The sequence below is a fragment of the Erpetoichthys calabaricus genome, chromosome 8, assembly GCF_900747795.2.
Source record: "Erpetoichthys calabaricus chromosome 8, fErpCal1.3, whole genome shotgun sequence".
NCBI lineage: Eukaryota > Metazoa > Chordata > Cladistia > Polypteriformes > Polypteridae > Erpetoichthys > Erpetoichthys calabaricus.
Window position 1 is genome coordinate 110,217,588 of NC_041401.2, and position 18,334 is coordinate 110,235,921.

An 18,334-nucleotide genomic window follows, 5' to 3' on the forward strand; every position below is an offset into this window, starting at 1 on the left:
TTACTTTATTTGGTATAAAATGAAGCTTTCATTACAAACTCATTACACCCATTTTAATAAAATATTTTTTTCAGTCTTTCAAAGAAAACTGACAACTTCTCTTTCTTTTCTTTGTAGGTTAAAGAATCAGAACATGCGGTATGACTTTTACAATCATTTTATAATTTTATTTATCATTGAAAATACATACCAAATTGACTTTTTAAGTGATCTTTGAACATATATTCTCTCCTTTTTTGCAGTGCTGTTCCTTCGAATGCCAGGTAAATATTCTACTATGCATTTGATTTTTTTTCCTGTGTGATAGGTCTAATATGGCCGGTGATCATCATTGTAAAGGTTTGATTGAGCTGAAATGACTACAAAGTACTTAGTGGCCATTTGGATACATAGTCCCAAATATAATTGTTGTTCTGTTGTCCTCCCACATCCCTAAAGCTGTGCTGTTTAGGTTGACTGGATAGTCCAAATTGACCCTGTGTTAGATTGGGTGTCGGTCACGTGGTGGACTGGCACTTGTCAAAGTTTGTTTCCTTCCTTGCACTGAATACAGCCGTCCCTGTCTCCACTGTGCACCCCTACCCCCTATCACAATGAATCGGATTTAGCACATTAAAGATTGTTATTTTATGTTACAGAGACACAGTGGTACTCTTCCAGTGCCTGTATATGACGTCAGATTTCTTCTTACGTTCGAAAGCCATGCTTATTGGTTAGAGGTCATATACATATGTTTCTACTACCCTCTACTGGAAAAACAGGTTGTACAGGGAAAAATAGATTTGTCAAACCTACGGGTGTATGTAGACCATCTGAAGATGTGATATTTTCTGCATAGAAGTGGATAGTTAAGTCACAACCTTGGGATTAATAAAGTATCTATCTATCTATCTATCTATCTATCTATCTATCTATCTATCTATCTATCTATCTATCTATCTATCTATCTATCTATCTATCTATCTATCTATCTATCTATCTATCTATCTATCTATCTATCTATCTAGGCGGAGTGGTGGCTCTGAGGCTAGGGATCTGCACTGGCAATCGGAAGGTTGGCGGTTCGAATTCCGTAAATGCCAATAGGGACTCTGTTCTTTTGGGCCCTTAAGCAAGGCCCTTAACCTGCAATTGCTGAGCGCTTTGAGTAGTGAGAAAAGCGCTATATAAATGCAAAGAATTATCATCTATCTATCTATCTATCTATCTATCTATCTATCTATCTATCTATCTATCTATCTATCTATCTATCTATCTATCTATCTATCTATCTATCTATCTATCTATCTATCTATCTATCTATCTACAATAGATGCACTACAAAATCATTTTTCTTTGTATTTTGCAGCCACCCAGAGGTCCAATTGGTCCAGCTGGAGAGCGAGGCTATGATGTGAGTATAAATATTGAGAAGTAAAAAACGTGGCAAGTGTTTTTTAGAAGAACCAAAGAATCGCAACATGTACAATGCTTCTCAGATTAAGACCTAATAAGGAATCCTTTTCCACAGTTTAGAATAAATATAGCTGCAGGATCTACTCTACTGTTACTTTAGTAAAAATTAAAATTGAAATATTAAATTAAAAACAGACTCAATTTCCAATATTTACCTTGTACTTTGGTCATGGTTAACAAATAAGCATTTAAACTCATGTGTACTAAATCACTTGCAAAATTAGTGTACAGAGCAGAAATTTAACTTAATCTATAAGGCTTCTTGATCTCCAAATCTTGTCAACATTTGCCTAGTGAAGCTTTTCAAATTGGAAGGTAGTAGTGTATTAATGTGGAAATATTTGTCTCAACTATTTAAATGTCTCCTGTTGACTAGGAACTCTTCATTTATAAGTTTGGAAATTTTACTTAATTTTAATTTTTGACTGCCAGTCCTGAAATAAAAAGGAAACTGAAAGTGGTGAAGTCCACCAATATAGTGATCAACTAGATTATGAATTCTGAACATGCAGCCACCATGTACTTGGGGATAATCAAAAGAGGCTGGCATAGTTTGCCAAGATAAGGAGCTCTTAGCCCTATTTATGTGTATCTCTGATCCTCAAATAAAAGGGAATAGAAAATGTAGGCAGAGGTGGCATAATGAGGAATTTCTAAACACAAGAAATGCTTATTGAAAACAGAAAAAACGTAAACATGAACCAATGCAAGAATGCAGTGAAGTATTAAAGCAAAAGTACTGTGAGTCAGAATGGCGTTGGTCTTATGTAAAAGAGGTGAGAAGGCACTTTGTAACTTCTAGAAGCTGAATGACGTTTGTCAGTGATTGTAGTTTGTCTTCATCTTCAACCTGTGTTCTATTTGTAAAGGCTTGGATGTAAAGACTAATAGCATTAATTAAATCTTGTACTTTCCTAAGCAAAGGAAGAAAGGTGTCTGTATTTTGAAGCCATGAAAGTGTTTGGGTAAGCATTTCATCTGAAAGGTTCTGTCCATGCAGTATATTTAAGTGCTGAAACTCTCGAGCACAGGGGAATGGGGGGCAAGGTTTATCTTGGGGTTGCAAGCGCTGGGATACTGAAACATTCAATTCAACTTGTATTTGCAAAGGCTTAAACAAAAGGGCTATTTCTGTGAATTAAATCATGTAGTTTTGTAAGCATAATGGGGAGAGATGGCTGTATTTTAAGGCTCTGAAATCTGTAGAGACTTCCATGGATGTAAAAGACAAGGAGCTGTTGATAATGCGTATGTGCTGTAAATGGTGTATTCTTACACTTCCTGTGTAAGCTTAGGCTGATCTTTTGCCTTGGTATGTTGCTGTAGTGTGTGGCTGTGTCATCATTTTTTGTTCTTGTATGTTTGAATTTAAGCTGTGTCTTGCTCGTACATCTGTAGGTTTTGCATCTGCTATGTGTGGCCATGGATTTCCTGCCACACGCTGCTGTCAGGCAAAGCATGCTGTTGCGTCTTTGCTAGCTGTGAGAAGGGCTGAAAACCACATTTTTAAAGCCGCCAATGGCCGGATGTCCAAATCATGGGTTGTGTTGCATGTCTCATGACATAAGCTGTCAATTGAGACCAAGATCAGTCTTCAAAGCCAGGAGTGATTTTTGCTTGACAGACAGAAAATCCTTATGATTTTATATACTGTATACAGATGACTATTAAATTAAGATAATATGTCCTTGACTGGGACTTATATTTAAAAGTCTGAAGAAGCCAAATTAGGTTGATACAAGATCAAGAAAATCTTGTTATAGTATAGACATATCTATAGATAAATAAAGTCCCTGATTTTATTTTTGGTAGCATTTCTTTTGCTAACACAGTCATGGGTTATATGATCCCATCCTTAGATATCAGGAAGCTGAATGATGCTGCTGGCCTTTTGATATTAGTATTTTTGAAAAGAGTCTTTAGAAACTATCTATTTTGCACCTGAGGATAAGAAGGAGGAGAATAAACATTAGAACATTTGAAAGATTTAGATGAGAACAGGCTATTTTGCCCAACAAAGCTCAATAGTCATATCCACTTAACTAGTTCCAAAATAACATCAAGTCAAGTTTTGAAGGTCCCTAAAGTCCTGCTGTCTACCACACTACTCGGTAACTTATTTCATGTGTCTATGGTTCTCTGTATTAAGAAAAAGTTCATAATATTTGTGTGAAATTTACCTTTAATTTACTTTTAATAAATTTCCAGCTTTGTTCCCTTGTTCTTGTTAAATCTATACATTCAAACAACTTTATTTTCATCTTTGCATCTTGAAGGACTAGATGATAAGCATAATTAGTAAAAGTGAAGTTAAATATAATGAGATAAGCTTGATATTTTAATATATACTATCTGTAAATATTGCAAAGTGTTTTTATGATTCCTTTCAAAGAAAAATGATGCATAACAATACTACATTAAATGAAAAACAACAGCTTAATAAGAACTGAGTGCCTTGTGTTACCCAGTCTAGTTACTTTTAAAACTAAAAAGGATCAGAGCCACTAATGAAATTATAGAAAGACAGAGAGATGGCAAAGAGTAAAAATTTTTTTGCAATTATTAGGAGTGTCCCTGAATTTGCTTCTGATAGTTTACAATTTCAATTAAATAGTTCTGAGCATCTGAAAGCTATCATATTTTAATTCTGTAACAAGTTATCAGTTGGGCATTTTAGTATGTAGGTGTACAGAAAGATGAAAGTTGTACTGTTGATTATGCCAATGTTCTTCCTAAGTTAATCTGCAATTGTCTTTCTACTTTTTAGGGTGAAGCTGGAAGACCAGGTTTACCTGGAGAGAAGGGAGCAGCAGGAGACCCAGTAAGTCACCTAAATGACTTCAAACTCTATTAAAGCTCCTTATATCTGGACACGTTTTAATTCCAAGTACACTGCTGGTAATGCAAAGTTTATCTTGAAAGCATCACTGCTTAAGTGAAGTCTAATGCATTCTACATTATATTTGATGTCTGTAAAATTTATCACCAAACATTCAGAAAGTTACAGGTTATTTTTATGAACATTGTCTTCTCAAGAGTGTTCCTAAAAATGATAAACAACAAAGAACAAATGTAATATATTTTCTCTCATGACCCTTTTTGCTCATTTGTTTGTATATAGTTCATAACTGCTCTTTTCTTTTTGCAGGGAAGGCAAGGTGACATTGGACCTGTTGGTTACCAGGGCATGAAGGTTGGCATTTTCATTTTGCTCTTTGATTTATTGTATGTTATACTGAATTGTACAGAATCAGATATATACATTTATCCAGCATATTAATCAATAGCTATGAATGAATGGTAATATCCATGCAAATATCACCTTAAAATTGCAGCTAGAAAGGAATGTATTTTACATACGGTAACTGAGAAACAAAGTATTATAAAACATATTTCTAATTCTATTGGGTAGAGTGGTGGCTCTGATGCTAGGGATGTACGTCGGCAATTAGAAGGTTGCCGGTTTGAATCCCGTAAATGCCAGAAGTGACTCTACTCTGTTGGGACCTTGAGCAAGGTCCTTAACCTTCAATTGCTTTGTCCTGGGTATGACGTTAATCTGCATCCAGCCCTGCAAGTAGGTCCTCCAGCTTACAGAGAAAACCTGGGGGTTGGTGGCAGGATTGATGCTCCATCCACCATAAAATAACTCCCACTGCTCCAATGTGGTGCTGAGGTGTCACCCGCTGCACTCAGTTCCCGATCCAGGTGGTTTGTCGTGTGGTGTTTGCAGCAATGCGCTATGAGTGCATGTTTCCAACCTCTCCTCTTTGCCAACTATTGCATGTTTTAATGCAAGGTTAAACGTAAAATTCAGTGACAGTGCAAAAAAAGAAGACTAACACTAGCATGTAAAGGTGTTCTTCAATAGATGTCTTTTACCAGTAATTGATAGGACTTATGTAGATGTAAGACTTATTGGTGAAGGAAAGTTTTAAAGGAAAATTACTAGGAGAGAGTAGCCATTGTATTGTTTCACCAGGACTCAGTGTAACAGTAGGTGGGCATGGCAAGGATAGGGTCCTGCTAACCTCAATGGATGGCAAATTTAATGGAGAGAGTGATGCCAAGCATGCATATATTTAAGTTGCCAGCAAAGGGCATTTTAAAATGGGCTTAAGTGAGGACATCCTTTACCCCAGAAGTAATTCTAGAGAAAGCTCAGAAGTGTCCACCTAAGTGGGCTTTACATGCTGTTCTCTGCAAGAAGTGTTCAGTATCCACAGTTGGAAAGTGAATGAATGTTCACTGTAAGGCAGTAGTGTTGGGGAGAAGAACTTCAGAGGCTTAAGCCTGTGATCTTTTTGTCCATTTTGGATTTGTTTATATACATATAAACACCCAAAGGGGGACTCCACCTCCCACTTTCCAAAACTATGTCAATACCACAAGGGGGATCTCCTCCCACTCAACCCGTGATTGGATGCTAGGCTAAAAAGTAATGTCAAATTTAAAACACATTGTAAAGAGAAACAAGACACTGACAAGGGGGACCCTGATACCATCAAATCCCAGAAACGCCCCTGCTGTAAGGGAAGTAATGAAACCAGAAGGGTGAAACAGTGAGTGACTGAGGGGAGCTAAGAGGGTAAATAGTAGTGTTTTGTGAGATTTTCGATGAACAGACCACCCCACCATACAAACAGAGACATTTGGCTTGCATCAGACTAACACAGTGGGCCAGGCAGCATTTATTTTGTTTCTAATTATGTTTAAATTTTATTCATTCCTCTATTTTTCTTTAAAGAAAATCCTTTCATTTTGATGTACCGGAGTCTTTTGATAAATTTATTAAGGAGGGAGTGATCCTTAAGAAGTGGACTTTTAATAGCAATTGGTAGATTTTTGTGCAGTACATGTTAAACCTTGGCAGTCTTTTCACGTGCCAGATTTGACACTTCATATTGATGCCAATACATAAAAACATAATGTACTTCTCTTAGTATAGTGATTACACAGTTATGTCAGGCATAGGCATAATCTTAAAGTATTGTGCATTTTTAATTTTAAATTTTTTATAATTCCAGGGTGACAAAGGAGGCAGAGGCGATAAGGTAAGGTTGTATTTAATTTGTCAGAAAGTACATTGCAAGAATCACATTATGTAATAATGTCCCAGCATAAAGGCATCCACTCTTCTAATATATATCACAAAAAATTAACCTTAATGTGCATGCATTGCATTAGAAATCTGAAGCAATTAGGGTCAGTAACATACTATCAAGTAATAAAAGCTTCTGTACACATTTTTCTTTTGTACATGTACAGGAAAAAATGACAATTTCATAATATCATTTTTAATATGATATTTTTTAAATAATAAAATAGACCCTACATTGAGCACGAAATTATGGGTTTTAATTCATATCTTATATTGGACCATTATTTTAATGGAGACTATATAGTGGAGCGTCCTGCAGGCCTGGGTGCTTTACTGCTTTTCTTGCTTAGCTATTTTATTTATTTAATATGAGTCAGTCTATTAAAGGTGTACAGTATGCACTTAATTATCCTCTTGAGCTATATGCTGACCACATCTTCTGTTTTTATTTTTAATTACCTTTTTTTTTCCTTGCAGGGAGAGAAAGGAGCTAGAGGTTACAAGGTCAGTCACAATTCCATTGAACTCTTTTTGATCAATTCCTTGTTTGAAAATATTCCTTACTGTGTTCTTCTTTAACTGATTTTGTTCATATCTTTATTTCAGGGAGAAAAGGGGCAGAGAGGAATTGATGGTGTAGATGGAAAAAAGGTATGTGGAATATGTTGTGATGTTAAATTGTACTGTTGTTGTCATAAATTGTTTATGTCACAGGGTTTTTCAGCATAGGCAGTGCTTTCGATTTTCTCCACAAATCCATTGGTTTTCTGAATGATTATGTACACAGTTCGTGCAGCACGTAGGCATATTGATTTGCTGGCTGGCATATACTGACGGAAGGCATAACATTTGCTATTATAGATAACAAATGTATTTTTGCAACAAATCAGTGGTGAAGAAGAGTTTGTGCTGCTCTGGGTTGGGCGGTGCTTCAATTTGCCGCCCTCCAACATATCTGAATATGTTAACCTATTTAAATAGAAAATTAAAATGACGTATAGAGAAAAATTAAGATAAATTTTGCATAGATTTATTCATATATATACAGTAGAAACAGCAATAATTTTTCACATATTATTATTTATAAGCATCAACTAGACAAGAATATAGTACAGACGCACTGATAATCCATGTTCTAATTATTAGTTTAATATAGTTACGCTGCGAAAACCAGAACCAGTGTAGTGTACAAGTGATAGGTGGGGATGTTTTCTGCACAGAGCAAGAAAGTATTCAGATTGATAACGAAAAAATATTATAAACTGTAAATTAGTTGTTTATAATCCTAGAAATTATTATCGGTATAATGTTTATGTTTATTTTTGTTATTGCCTCATAAATTTCAACTGCTGTGTCTGATGCCGTCACAGAAGGATAGTCTGAAAATTATTTTTAAAACATTTGTGGATGAAAATCAGAGAATCTTACTTTTTTCATTCATGAGTGATATTTTTCTAAATCCTGCTGATTACACATGAATTGTACTGAGCCTTTTGGTCAATAATGTGCTGCCCAGGGCAGACCGCACCCTCCGCCGGCCCCTAGCTACGCCACTGCAGAATATCCATTCAAACATAACAGTGTTTTCTTTAGCATTTATCAAGCAATACTGCTTTGGACTAGTTAAATTTGTTAATTATTTTGCTTACAATGCCAGAACCCTGAAACAGATTAAGTGTGCTTGATAATGGCTGGATGGTTATTTAAGTGGTTTGTGACTGAGTTTTATTTCATTTTAAATATTTCATGAATTTGAACAGAGTCACAAACCTTTACCACTGAATAAAATGACAAAGTGACTCAAAATGAAATAGAAAAAAAATGGCACATGTAACAGCTGATCCCCTCATATTGTCAAGCATTACTAAATGACCAACATTGTGATATTGGTTATAGAGGTTTTGTGGCTGCTAACAAAATACTTTCTAGTTTATACAGTGATTATGTTTTGCAAATACTGTCTGTGTCGCTTACTTCAGCTTACTCTTCTTTTCCATTCATTCAAGGATTCAAACAGTCCAGCGACAATTTTTACCCACAGGTCCTCAAGCTACTCAATAGCTTCTTGTACTGAAAGCATCATGAACATGCCTGCTGTGTCATTGTTACGAGTCTTTTATATGTGGTTTCTGTGTTTTATGTATTGTCCGTTATTAGTATTGTATTATTGTACAGTAACTAGTCTGTGAGAGGCATACAAGTAGGAATCTCATTGTACCACGTGCACGTGACAATAAACTTGAAGTAGTGGACGGATATCATTTACATTTTATTTTAAAGGACTTCACCCCCTGCTCGCGTCTCTGCCGCTCATGTATGTGGATTTCACTTTCACCAAATAACAAATCTTTTAACTCTCGTGGATACGCCTCTTCATTGGGAAGAAACACTACTTTTCCCTGATGGCAACATGAATTAGATGATCTACAAGTCTCCGACTTAAAGTTTAAATCTGAACAATATATTCAATCTGTTGCCACTGTTCCACTATGTCACTGAGTAATAATTTCCATTTGTTTGCGCTCATGCGATCTTTACTATCATTTTTTTGAGACTGTGGAATTGTAGTACTTTCATTATCTCTAACCTGCTCTGCATGAGTATTGCACCAACGTTTTGGAACCTTTTTACGACATTCTACTTTGTCATCTACTCTTTGTCTTTTATTTCCAGCCCCGGGCGTGGTTTAATATCTTGGCACAAAGTTTCATCTCGCGTGATATGAAAGTATCTCTCTGTAAAAGTCACGTCTCGTCCCAGGCTAAAAAGTCTTGTCTCCTCCCAGGTTTTTTTTCATATATAAGAGTGATGTTCTTGGATGTGTTTGAACTTTGGTAATACAGTGACAAAAATACATGATATATAAGTGAATGGCCCTAAACCAGTTAATCACTTTACTTGCACAGAAATTATGCAAATGAAGAACTGCATACAAGACACCCCATAACAAAAATGTTCTCTTGGCAATGAGCACTGCAAAAGCCTTTTATTGTAATAACTAGTTATGGTCAAGCACTGGTCTGTATTTTGGAACAAGTCTTTAATTAGTGACACCAACACATACTGTTAAAAAGCTAAAAAACAAAACCATAAGAAACCAAAAAATGGATATGACTGTTCCTTTAGCACCCTTTAAAGGAATTTTCATCCTGTATTGAAAGCTAGTCCTTAGGTTGGTTGGGAGCATGCGCTGACAGCATGTTACCGCACCCACCACTTAGGTCATAAGGGAAGCCATCCTCATAAACAATGAGACCTCAGCTCTTTGCATACTGCTTTTTTTCCCCAAGATATACTTCTTGAGTGGCATTTTTCTGGTGTGTGCATTCTGGTTAATTTTAAAAAACACATAATCATTAAATGTAAAAGCTACAAAGAAATGCCCCTGCTTGTCTACAAATATATACTGTTTAATTTGTCACTGTTTTAGTCTGGGACAGAAAACAGCCTTTCCATACCACCTTTTTTAAAATATCATTGACCATCTTTAGCAAAAGTAATTTTTTTCAATTAATAAATAATATTCTTTTGTAGTTTTGTTAATCAGAAAACCTTGAATAAGTGTTTGTTTTAATTTAAAATCAACCAGTCTCAAATGCTCCACAGGTAGAACTCACAAGTCAAAATTGTGCTTTCCTTTCTGTATGGATTTTGAGAGTTCTCCAAGTGCCTGCATGGATTTTTCTCCATTAACTTCTGTTTCCATCCCACATTTACAGAGAGATACAATATAATTAGAAACTGTCAACTGTTGTAGCCTGCATGTAGCATGTACTGTACATACTTATATGTAAGTGTGTTGTGTGATGTACTAGTGAATTAAGCAAGTTAAAAAAGAAATGGGTGAAAGGATTTCATATTATATTTTTCAGATCTTGTTTAATCATACAGCATTTTGTATTTGTTACATTTATTGTCCTTCACAGAAGTGTGCCATGGACCTGTGAATAATGGCAACAGTAATCAATTTATGTGAACTTTTATAATATCCTTTACACTAAATACTGCATCAATGGTTGTTTTTAAGTGTGAGGTTTTATATTTCTTTTCTTTTCTCTGTAGGGTGAAGCAGGATTCAATGGCTTACCAGGCTGCAAAGGGTCCCCTGGACATGATGTAAGTGCTAATATTTTTCTAATGGAAAATCCTACTTAATGTACTTTTCTTTTCAATCCCATATATTTTGTAGAACACACATGGTTATTATAGAAAAATGAAAGGTAAACCTTACTATAGAAACTAATAATGCTGCTTGTTTGCGTGGATTTTACTTTGTTCTGTGCATTTTCACCTCTTTCTCATGTTTCTTCCCACTGTTGAAAGACAATAAACAAAGCTTCATTGGAGACCCTAAACTTTGGGCCAGATTTATAACCATCTCTTGCAAGGTGCTCTTTATGACATAATTAGCCAACCTGCAGCCCTCTACTGATGTTGCTTTATAACTGACTAGCTGTCCCCTGCAGCTTCACCTGCATAGTAGTGAAACAGGACAAACTTTAAAAATCATTAAAAAAATGTAATAATTTGTATTGAGAAGAAGTTATATTGATAGGTTTTGTATCCGAGGGCCTCTTGATATACAGTATTTTTGGTTTTGCTATCAGGAGTGAGAATGTAGTTGTGATCTCTTTGCCAAAAATGTAAAAATTTGGAAGAATATCTCAGACCCAGTGGAAGGCAGGTACGCTCCAAAGTCAAATGTTGCCACTATATCTGATTGTGTTCAGCTCGGACAGAAAAGTGTCCCGCATGTGGGAAGAAGAGCATATGGCCATGATATCTCTGCCAGTGAGCAGGTACACTCTAAAACACACGTAGCTGTGACCTCTCTCTCAAAAACATCAAACATTACTCTTTAAGAATCTCTAAATGATAATGTCTGCTGAACAAACAGGTATCGCTAACTAAGCGGAGGCATGGTATGCTCCAACATGTGGCGAGAGGTAGAGCGACTCGAACAGAGGCTGGTGCATGAGTGAGGTCAGCTCCACCGGGCTCCCTACTCCTGAGGTCCCGCCTCCCCCCTCCCTTGGCCCGCAGCCTGTCTCTTGGATTTGCGTGAATAAATCGGTGGCGCAACCGAACTATGATACTTAGTGCGATGAGAGAAGTTGCAAAATCAACTGGAATGTTCAAGCAAATTATAGAAAAAAAACCAGAACTAAATCCGTTAAGTAGTTATCTCATTATAAACGGACAGACAGACAGACAGACAGACAGACAGACAGACAGACAGACAGACAGACAGACGTTGGATTTTATATAGAGAGAGAAATCTTAAACTGTAAATTGCATATTTCTGATGGTTTGGTGTTTGCACAAATATAGCAGTTGCAATAAGCTTTGGAATTGAGAGTGTCAGCATGTGTGATGCTGCATACATTAGTCATTTTCTGCCAGAGTCCTAGCAACAATTTTATATATTTTATATTGTGTGTAAGGTAATAAGTGCTAACCCTTGCCCTGTCAGTGTGATATTATGAATTATTTTTAATTATAAGAGATGTGCATAGAAAGAGGATTTCCCTTAACAGAATGAAAAGAAATAATTCATTAAGACACACACACCAGCACCACTAGACCTAACTCACACAAGAAAAAGTGTCATCAACTTATCAGCAATAACACCAGGCAGAAGAGTTTGTTCAAGTGAATGGTACCTGCTGCCTATTTCTCTTGCCAGATGCACACTGCAAGTTACCGTATATAACCTGTGGTGAAATGGTTGCATCCTTACTTCTTCCTTGGATCTCTGCTGCCCAATTACAGGTCCTTACTGGAATCATCAGGAGATACTCACAAGCGTGTATACAATGCTATAGATGTTTTGTTCTTTTTGTTTGTTCTATGGTGTGCTGGTGGTACCACAATGGGCAACTGTGTTCATGGCAAGAAAAGTATACAGTATTAAGGATGGCCCCAAAAAGGAAACTGTTTCCTAATGTCAACTAATTGCTAGAGAGCACAGTCTAGGTGGGCCAATGGGATGTCAGTGATTACAAGTTAGAACCTGTGGTGACAATACTGAAAAGTAATCTAGACCAGGATGTGTTCTCAGGTCTTAAAGCATTAAGCAAAGGAAATTTGAAAGCTAGTTACAAAATCTCAATACTAACAGTGGCAAATTAATAGAATGTTCCTTAAAAAACAGAAAACTAGAGAGAATGGTCAGTTATCAAGAACGCAGTTAAATGGATGACTGTTCCAAGAAGTGATCTCAAACAGCCCTTGGATACACGGCCATCAGCTAGCTGGAGAAATAAGGACTGACAACCTGATCCTACAGCTTATACATATCAGAATGTCACATGTATAAACAGCTTTGGGGCTTATGTTTTTTTTGAGTGCATTAAAAAATGTATTTTAATAGTATTTGTCTACTTCAGTCCCTTTGTTCCCTTAGTTGTTTTCTCTCTCTCTATCTCTTAATAATAATAATAATACATTTAATTTATATAATGCCTTTCCCATGCTTAAGGCACTTCACAGAGTTTAAGATAGAACGGCAGGGTATACAGTATATAGCATTGTACAAACCAGATAAATAAATAAAGAAAATTAAGACAGTAAATTCAGAGAAAAAAAAAGCCTAACAGACAACATAATTAATGGTCTAGCACACACAGATAGGTTACATAAGCATCTTAACATAAAGGTAAACTGAGAGAAGGGTAATAAAGTCAAGTAGAGTTAAAAGCCTTCCTGAACAGATGAGTTTTGAGTTGTTTTTTAAAAGAATTCATGGAGTCAGCTGACCTGATTAATTTCGGTAGGTCATTCCAGAGTCCGGGTGCTATACAGCTGAAGGTCCTGTCACTCATAGAGTGTAGATTAGTGTGGGGTACAACAAGATTGCCAGAATCAGAGGACCTTAGTGGACGGACAGGCACATAGTGATGGAGAAGGTCACTGATGTAGTTTGGCACAAGGTTGTTTAAGGCTTTGAAGGTTATTAGTAAGATTTTATATTCAATTCTGTAAGACACAGGGAGCCAGTGAAGGCAGAGCAGGATGGGTGTTATGTGCTCGCTGCTGCTCTTGCAGCCAAGTTTTGAATAAGTTGGAGCTGAGATATAAGATTAGAAGGGGCACCAGCCAGCAGTGAGTTACAATAATCGATGAAGGATGTGATAAAAGCATGGACAAGTTTCTCAACATATTGAGCTAGGAGAAGAGCACGGTTCAAGCATAAGTATATTTCTAGCTTTATAAATAGCATTCTGTTAATTTTGTGACTGATCCTGCTTGGAGTCTGCTCTGTGGTTTGTTAATCTTCTTGGTAGTTCATGTTGTTCATGTTCCCTTTGTGAATTGTTTCGAGGAGTTCAGCATACAGTATTTTGTTTACTGATGTAACAAATGCGGTTGCTAGTCCCATTTTATGAAAGTTGTGGTTTTCATCATCTTTTAGTACTTTGCCTATTTTTAATATAAAATATGATCTTGAATATATTTATAATCTTTGGTCCTATTAAGAAGAACTACAAATTTTCAAAGATGATTTTAAGTGAAGACAGTGCTTGAGATAGGATTAGATTACAGTTGACACTAAATCTTTTTCAATAGAATTACTTTTATGGGTTTTCTTTAAAGTACAAGAACCTCCTTATGAGCTTTCATACATGTCCTTTGATAAGCTGAAAAAAGAAACTGCATTTAATTATCTTCATAATGCTCTACAGCTGCTTTCCTGATGATTAATAGCCATGTATCAGAATCCAGTCATAAAACCTGTTTGTGATCCGATTTAAAATTGTGATGTAATTTCCTGTTATTTCAACTGCACTTTAAAAGATTATTTCGATTTGATCAAACTTTAAGGTAAAAATATATAGAGCAGTTTGTGTGTTTTGGTTTCAATTATCATTTCGAAATCTGAATAAATCACTTCATATATAATTACAGGGAGATACAGGCGGTGCAGGACCTAAGGGAGACCCTGGCCCTTATGGCGCAAAAGGAGGCAAGGTATGTTGCTGTTCTTCATGTCATCTTCACTTTACGCATCTGGTTGCTCTTTATATGCACCACATGTGAGTATTAATACACATCCATATGAACGTTGCTTTAGAAAAGTACAGATGTACACGATTATCTTTCTGCCTGTAACATGAGCAGCCTGAAGCATTTTAGAAAAAGAAGATTCTGAACTTGACTTTAAATTGTACAGTTCAAAAAGCACTGTATATTGTGGATGTTGCTTAATTATTGTCTTAAAGAGGCCACATGGCCCTTTAGATATCACCTTTACTAACCATATAACTTACAGGTTAAAATTCCTGTGTACAAATTTAACCTGTTTTGCATCCCACAACCCAAAGGTGTGGGTGTTAAATTAGTTAGATTCTGCATTGGTCTATTATGTTTATGTATTGAAGTGTACACGAGTGTGCCCTGTGCTGAGTTACTGCCCTGTCCAAGGTTTTATTCTGCCTAATGCATAATGGCCCAAGGATAGCTGAATTAAGGACTCATCTCGAGTTACTAGTGGAGAACTAGTAATTGTAAGAAAAACATAGTAAGAATAATTTCCAAAAATTGCCTCTGAGATGGACTGAAGCCCTGTTCGAGGCTATTTCATGGCTCATGTCAGCTGCTGCTGTAATAGATTCCAGTTTACCACCATTCTGATTTGGATTAAGGGAGTTGGAGTGGTGTATGCTCTTTCAGGATTTGGCTTTTCGTCTGTTTAATCATATTTGAGTTTGATTTTACCTTGTATTTTGGCAAAAGTTTATCTGGGCTTTTTGTTAACAGTCCTTTACCTAATTTTGCCAACAACAGTTTTCCTAACTAGCCTCTGCCACGCACACATAACCGAAAATAAACATTCTTTCTGATTGTCCATTTAATGAACAAATTAATCTGATCAATAAAAAGCAGTTTCTTTTTATGTAAAATAAATGGTAGTGGAAGAAAAGGGGATGATAGATAGTTGCAACTTCATTAATAAGAATTTGGTTGACCTAAGTGAAAGCGTACTCAAGTTATTGTGTTTACATACAAACACACACAGACAGACACACAGACATAATTCCAAAAATGATATTTTCTTTTTGGAGGATTCCAATACTTTCCCTATACTTTGTATACGAGAAAGTCAGGGAGGTCTAAAACGTTGAGATTCTTCAAAATCTCGACATCAAATTTTTGGACGATTATAATACTTCTCCTATACTTCATATACAAGAAAGTAAAAAAACAATAAGACCACAAAGGTCATTTTAAATTTTAGGTACTGTTATTGTATTCAGTGCAAAATGAGTACAGCACTAACAATCTTTTCCTTTAGGAATATGTTAAGTTGATAGTCCCATGTTTATGGGAGAAAAACATTTGCATGTGGTATAACTTATAGCTATTACTCTTAGCAAAAAATATTTCTGCCGGTTAAACTTTAAGTTAATTAAAGAACACGTTAAGTTTAAGTTACTGATATCATTAAAACATGTTACAGAGTTTGTTTCTCAATTTAAAAACATAGTATATGTTTTTTTGTATCCAATTAGGGAGATCCTGGAAGTGATGGAGAAAGAGGCCGGCCTGGAAACAATGGAGCTCCTGGACCCAAAGTAAGAGCTAAAATTAATAAATAGTGAAATGCAATAAGTTTCAATGAACAGTTAGTATTCAGATCTGTACGATTTCACTTAACTCTTTGTAATCAAAGTAATAAATTGGGAAACAGTTTGGGCTGCATGAGGTGGTGTACTGATAATGATCCTGATTAATACAATTATTCTTCTGTATACAATATATCGTTTCTAACTACCTTGGGTTTTTTACAGCCAAAGTCATTAAGTTTAACTGTGGGTTGGCCAATTGAATGAGAGTAGACTCTTAAAGATGGTGAAGTTAATGCTTATCCCCTTTACCCACTGCCAGAGTTGAGTGAATAAACTATTTTGTATTCTGAAGTTGGGTCTGAAGAGGTAACTGTGTAAAGTAGCAAGCATTCCTGTTAAAACACGGAGAGTGCAAATGTGCTGCATGTTGATTAGCACACGCAAGTAAGAATTTGTACTCTGTGCAAATAATAATAATGACCATATAAACCTATAAAACCACAATTATATTTTAGATATTACTGATCACAGCCTCCTTATTAATTTCATTATTGGCTTACCTGACTATCTATTTATTTATGTATTTTAGGGAGAACCTGGAGACAGAGGATCAAATGGGGAAAAAGGAGAAAGAGGTGATGATGTAAGTCCTGTTCTTTCTTGTGTTTGAATTTGACATAACTTTAAATCTTTTAGCAAACCCCCCGCAAATATGCATATCACATGAAATGTGTCCTGACTTGTACAATTAATGTTCAGCATGCTTTCAAATAATGCCTTATATAATTAATCTACAGTATGTGTTTTCAATTAGCTGTTCAAAGTCAGATTTCCCATTAATTAGTTATTTACAGTGCATGTTTCATTTAATTATCAGAATTGTTCTATGCAAAGGTAATTTTCTTAATGCACTTTGTTTTTTTACATGTTATAGGGTGAACCAGGCCCAGATGGTCCCAGAGGAGAGAAGGTAATATTAGCTGTAATGGCTTAAGTAACATATATTTTTAAAGTATATATGAAGTAAAACACTATCACTTATACTGTACGAGGTGTGATAAAAAAATACAGTGAATGTTTTAAAAAAGAAATGTTTGTTGCAGTAAAAGATTTACAACTACCAGTCACCCTCAAAATACTCTCCTGCACTTCAAATGCACTTATAACAAAGCTCCTGCCATTTTGCAAAGCAGTTCTGGAAGTTTTCTTTCAAGAGTGTCTTTAGTTGGGCTGTCGTGGCTGCCTGGATGTCCTCAGTGGATTGAAATCGTTTGCCTTTCATGGTCATTTTCAATTTAGGAAACAGCCAGAAGTCACATGGTGCCAGATCCGGCGAATAAGGTGTTTTTATTTGACTGAAATTGTCATACTAGAAGGAATGTGTGACAAGGAGCATTATCATGATGAAGAATGAAACCGTTTTAACATTTTCCTCAGTTATTGATGTTGAAGGACGTCCTGATCTTTTCTCATCTTCAACCGAGTCAGATCCATTACGAAATCGACCAAACCACTTGTAAACAGTCTTAATTGTCGTTGCAGTTTCACCATAAATCAATTTTAACATCTCAAGGATTTCCTGAGCTTAATGCAATTTGAAACAAAATTTCATGTTAATGCGTTGCTCGATATCCATTATTAACAACAAACTTGAAAAACACACTTGAACTCAACAGTGGCTCACAAACGACTGCCAGTATCAAACAAGTTGAAACTTGTCACAAACTTGGCTCTAAGATGGACGTGTCAGAACCTGCATTAAATTGTTTTGCGTTGCTCTTGGATGGTGCTCTGCATCAACATTCACCATACTTTTTGATCACACCTCATATCTTCCATGTTAACATTCAGCATTTCACAGCACAGATTAGACATTGCTAGCTCCAACTAACACTATACATTTTCATACCAGCTTAATTCAGTTCCAGTTTGTGGAGTGCTGGGCATAAGTTTGGGTACTATCCTGTATAATCTATCACTGGATACAAACGCACACTCACTCATTCACTTTGAGTCCAATTCACAGCCACAAAATAGCCTAACCTGCACTTGTTTGTGATGTGGAAGAAAAACACAAACTACTCAAAGTTATGGGGAGAACATGCAACGTCTGTACAGACAATGACCAGATGCAGGACTCAATCCCAAGACACCAAATCAATGAAGCAACAGCAAAAAAACACAGCATTATTATGCTGGCTTTAGTACA

The 18,334-nt window shown here is 36.0% G+C and overlaps 1 protein-coding gene across 1 annotated transcript in view; it reads left to right on the top strand.

The window, feature by feature from the left end:
• col6a1 (collagen, type VI, alpha 1) overlaps positions 1-18,334 on the top strand; it is a 100,639-nt gene that overhangs the window by 35,397 nt on the left and 46,908 nt on the right. The window contains exons 7-19 of the mRNA XM_028807262.2: positions 118-138; positions 243-263; positions 1,349-1,393; positions 4,223-4,276; positions 4,604-4,648; positions 6,483-6,509; positions 7,034-7,060; positions 7,163-7,207; positions 10,619-10,672; positions 14,465-14,527; positions 16,069-16,131; positions 16,715-16,768; positions 17,060-17,095. Of these exons, the coding sequence (XP_028663095.1) occupies positions 118-138; positions 243-263; positions 1,349-1,393; positions 4,223-4,276; positions 4,604-4,648; positions 6,483-6,509; positions 7,034-7,060; positions 7,163-7,207; positions 10,619-10,672; positions 14,465-14,527; positions 16,069-16,131; positions 16,715-16,768; positions 17,060-17,095 (555 nt within the window). The remainder of the gene's footprint in view (positions 1-117; positions 139-242; positions 264-1,348; positions 1,394-4,222; positions 4,277-4,603; positions 4,649-6,482; positions 6,510-7,033; positions 7,061-7,162; positions 7,208-10,618; positions 10,673-14,464; positions 14,528-16,068; positions 16,132-16,714; positions 16,769-17,059; positions 17,096-18,334) is intronic.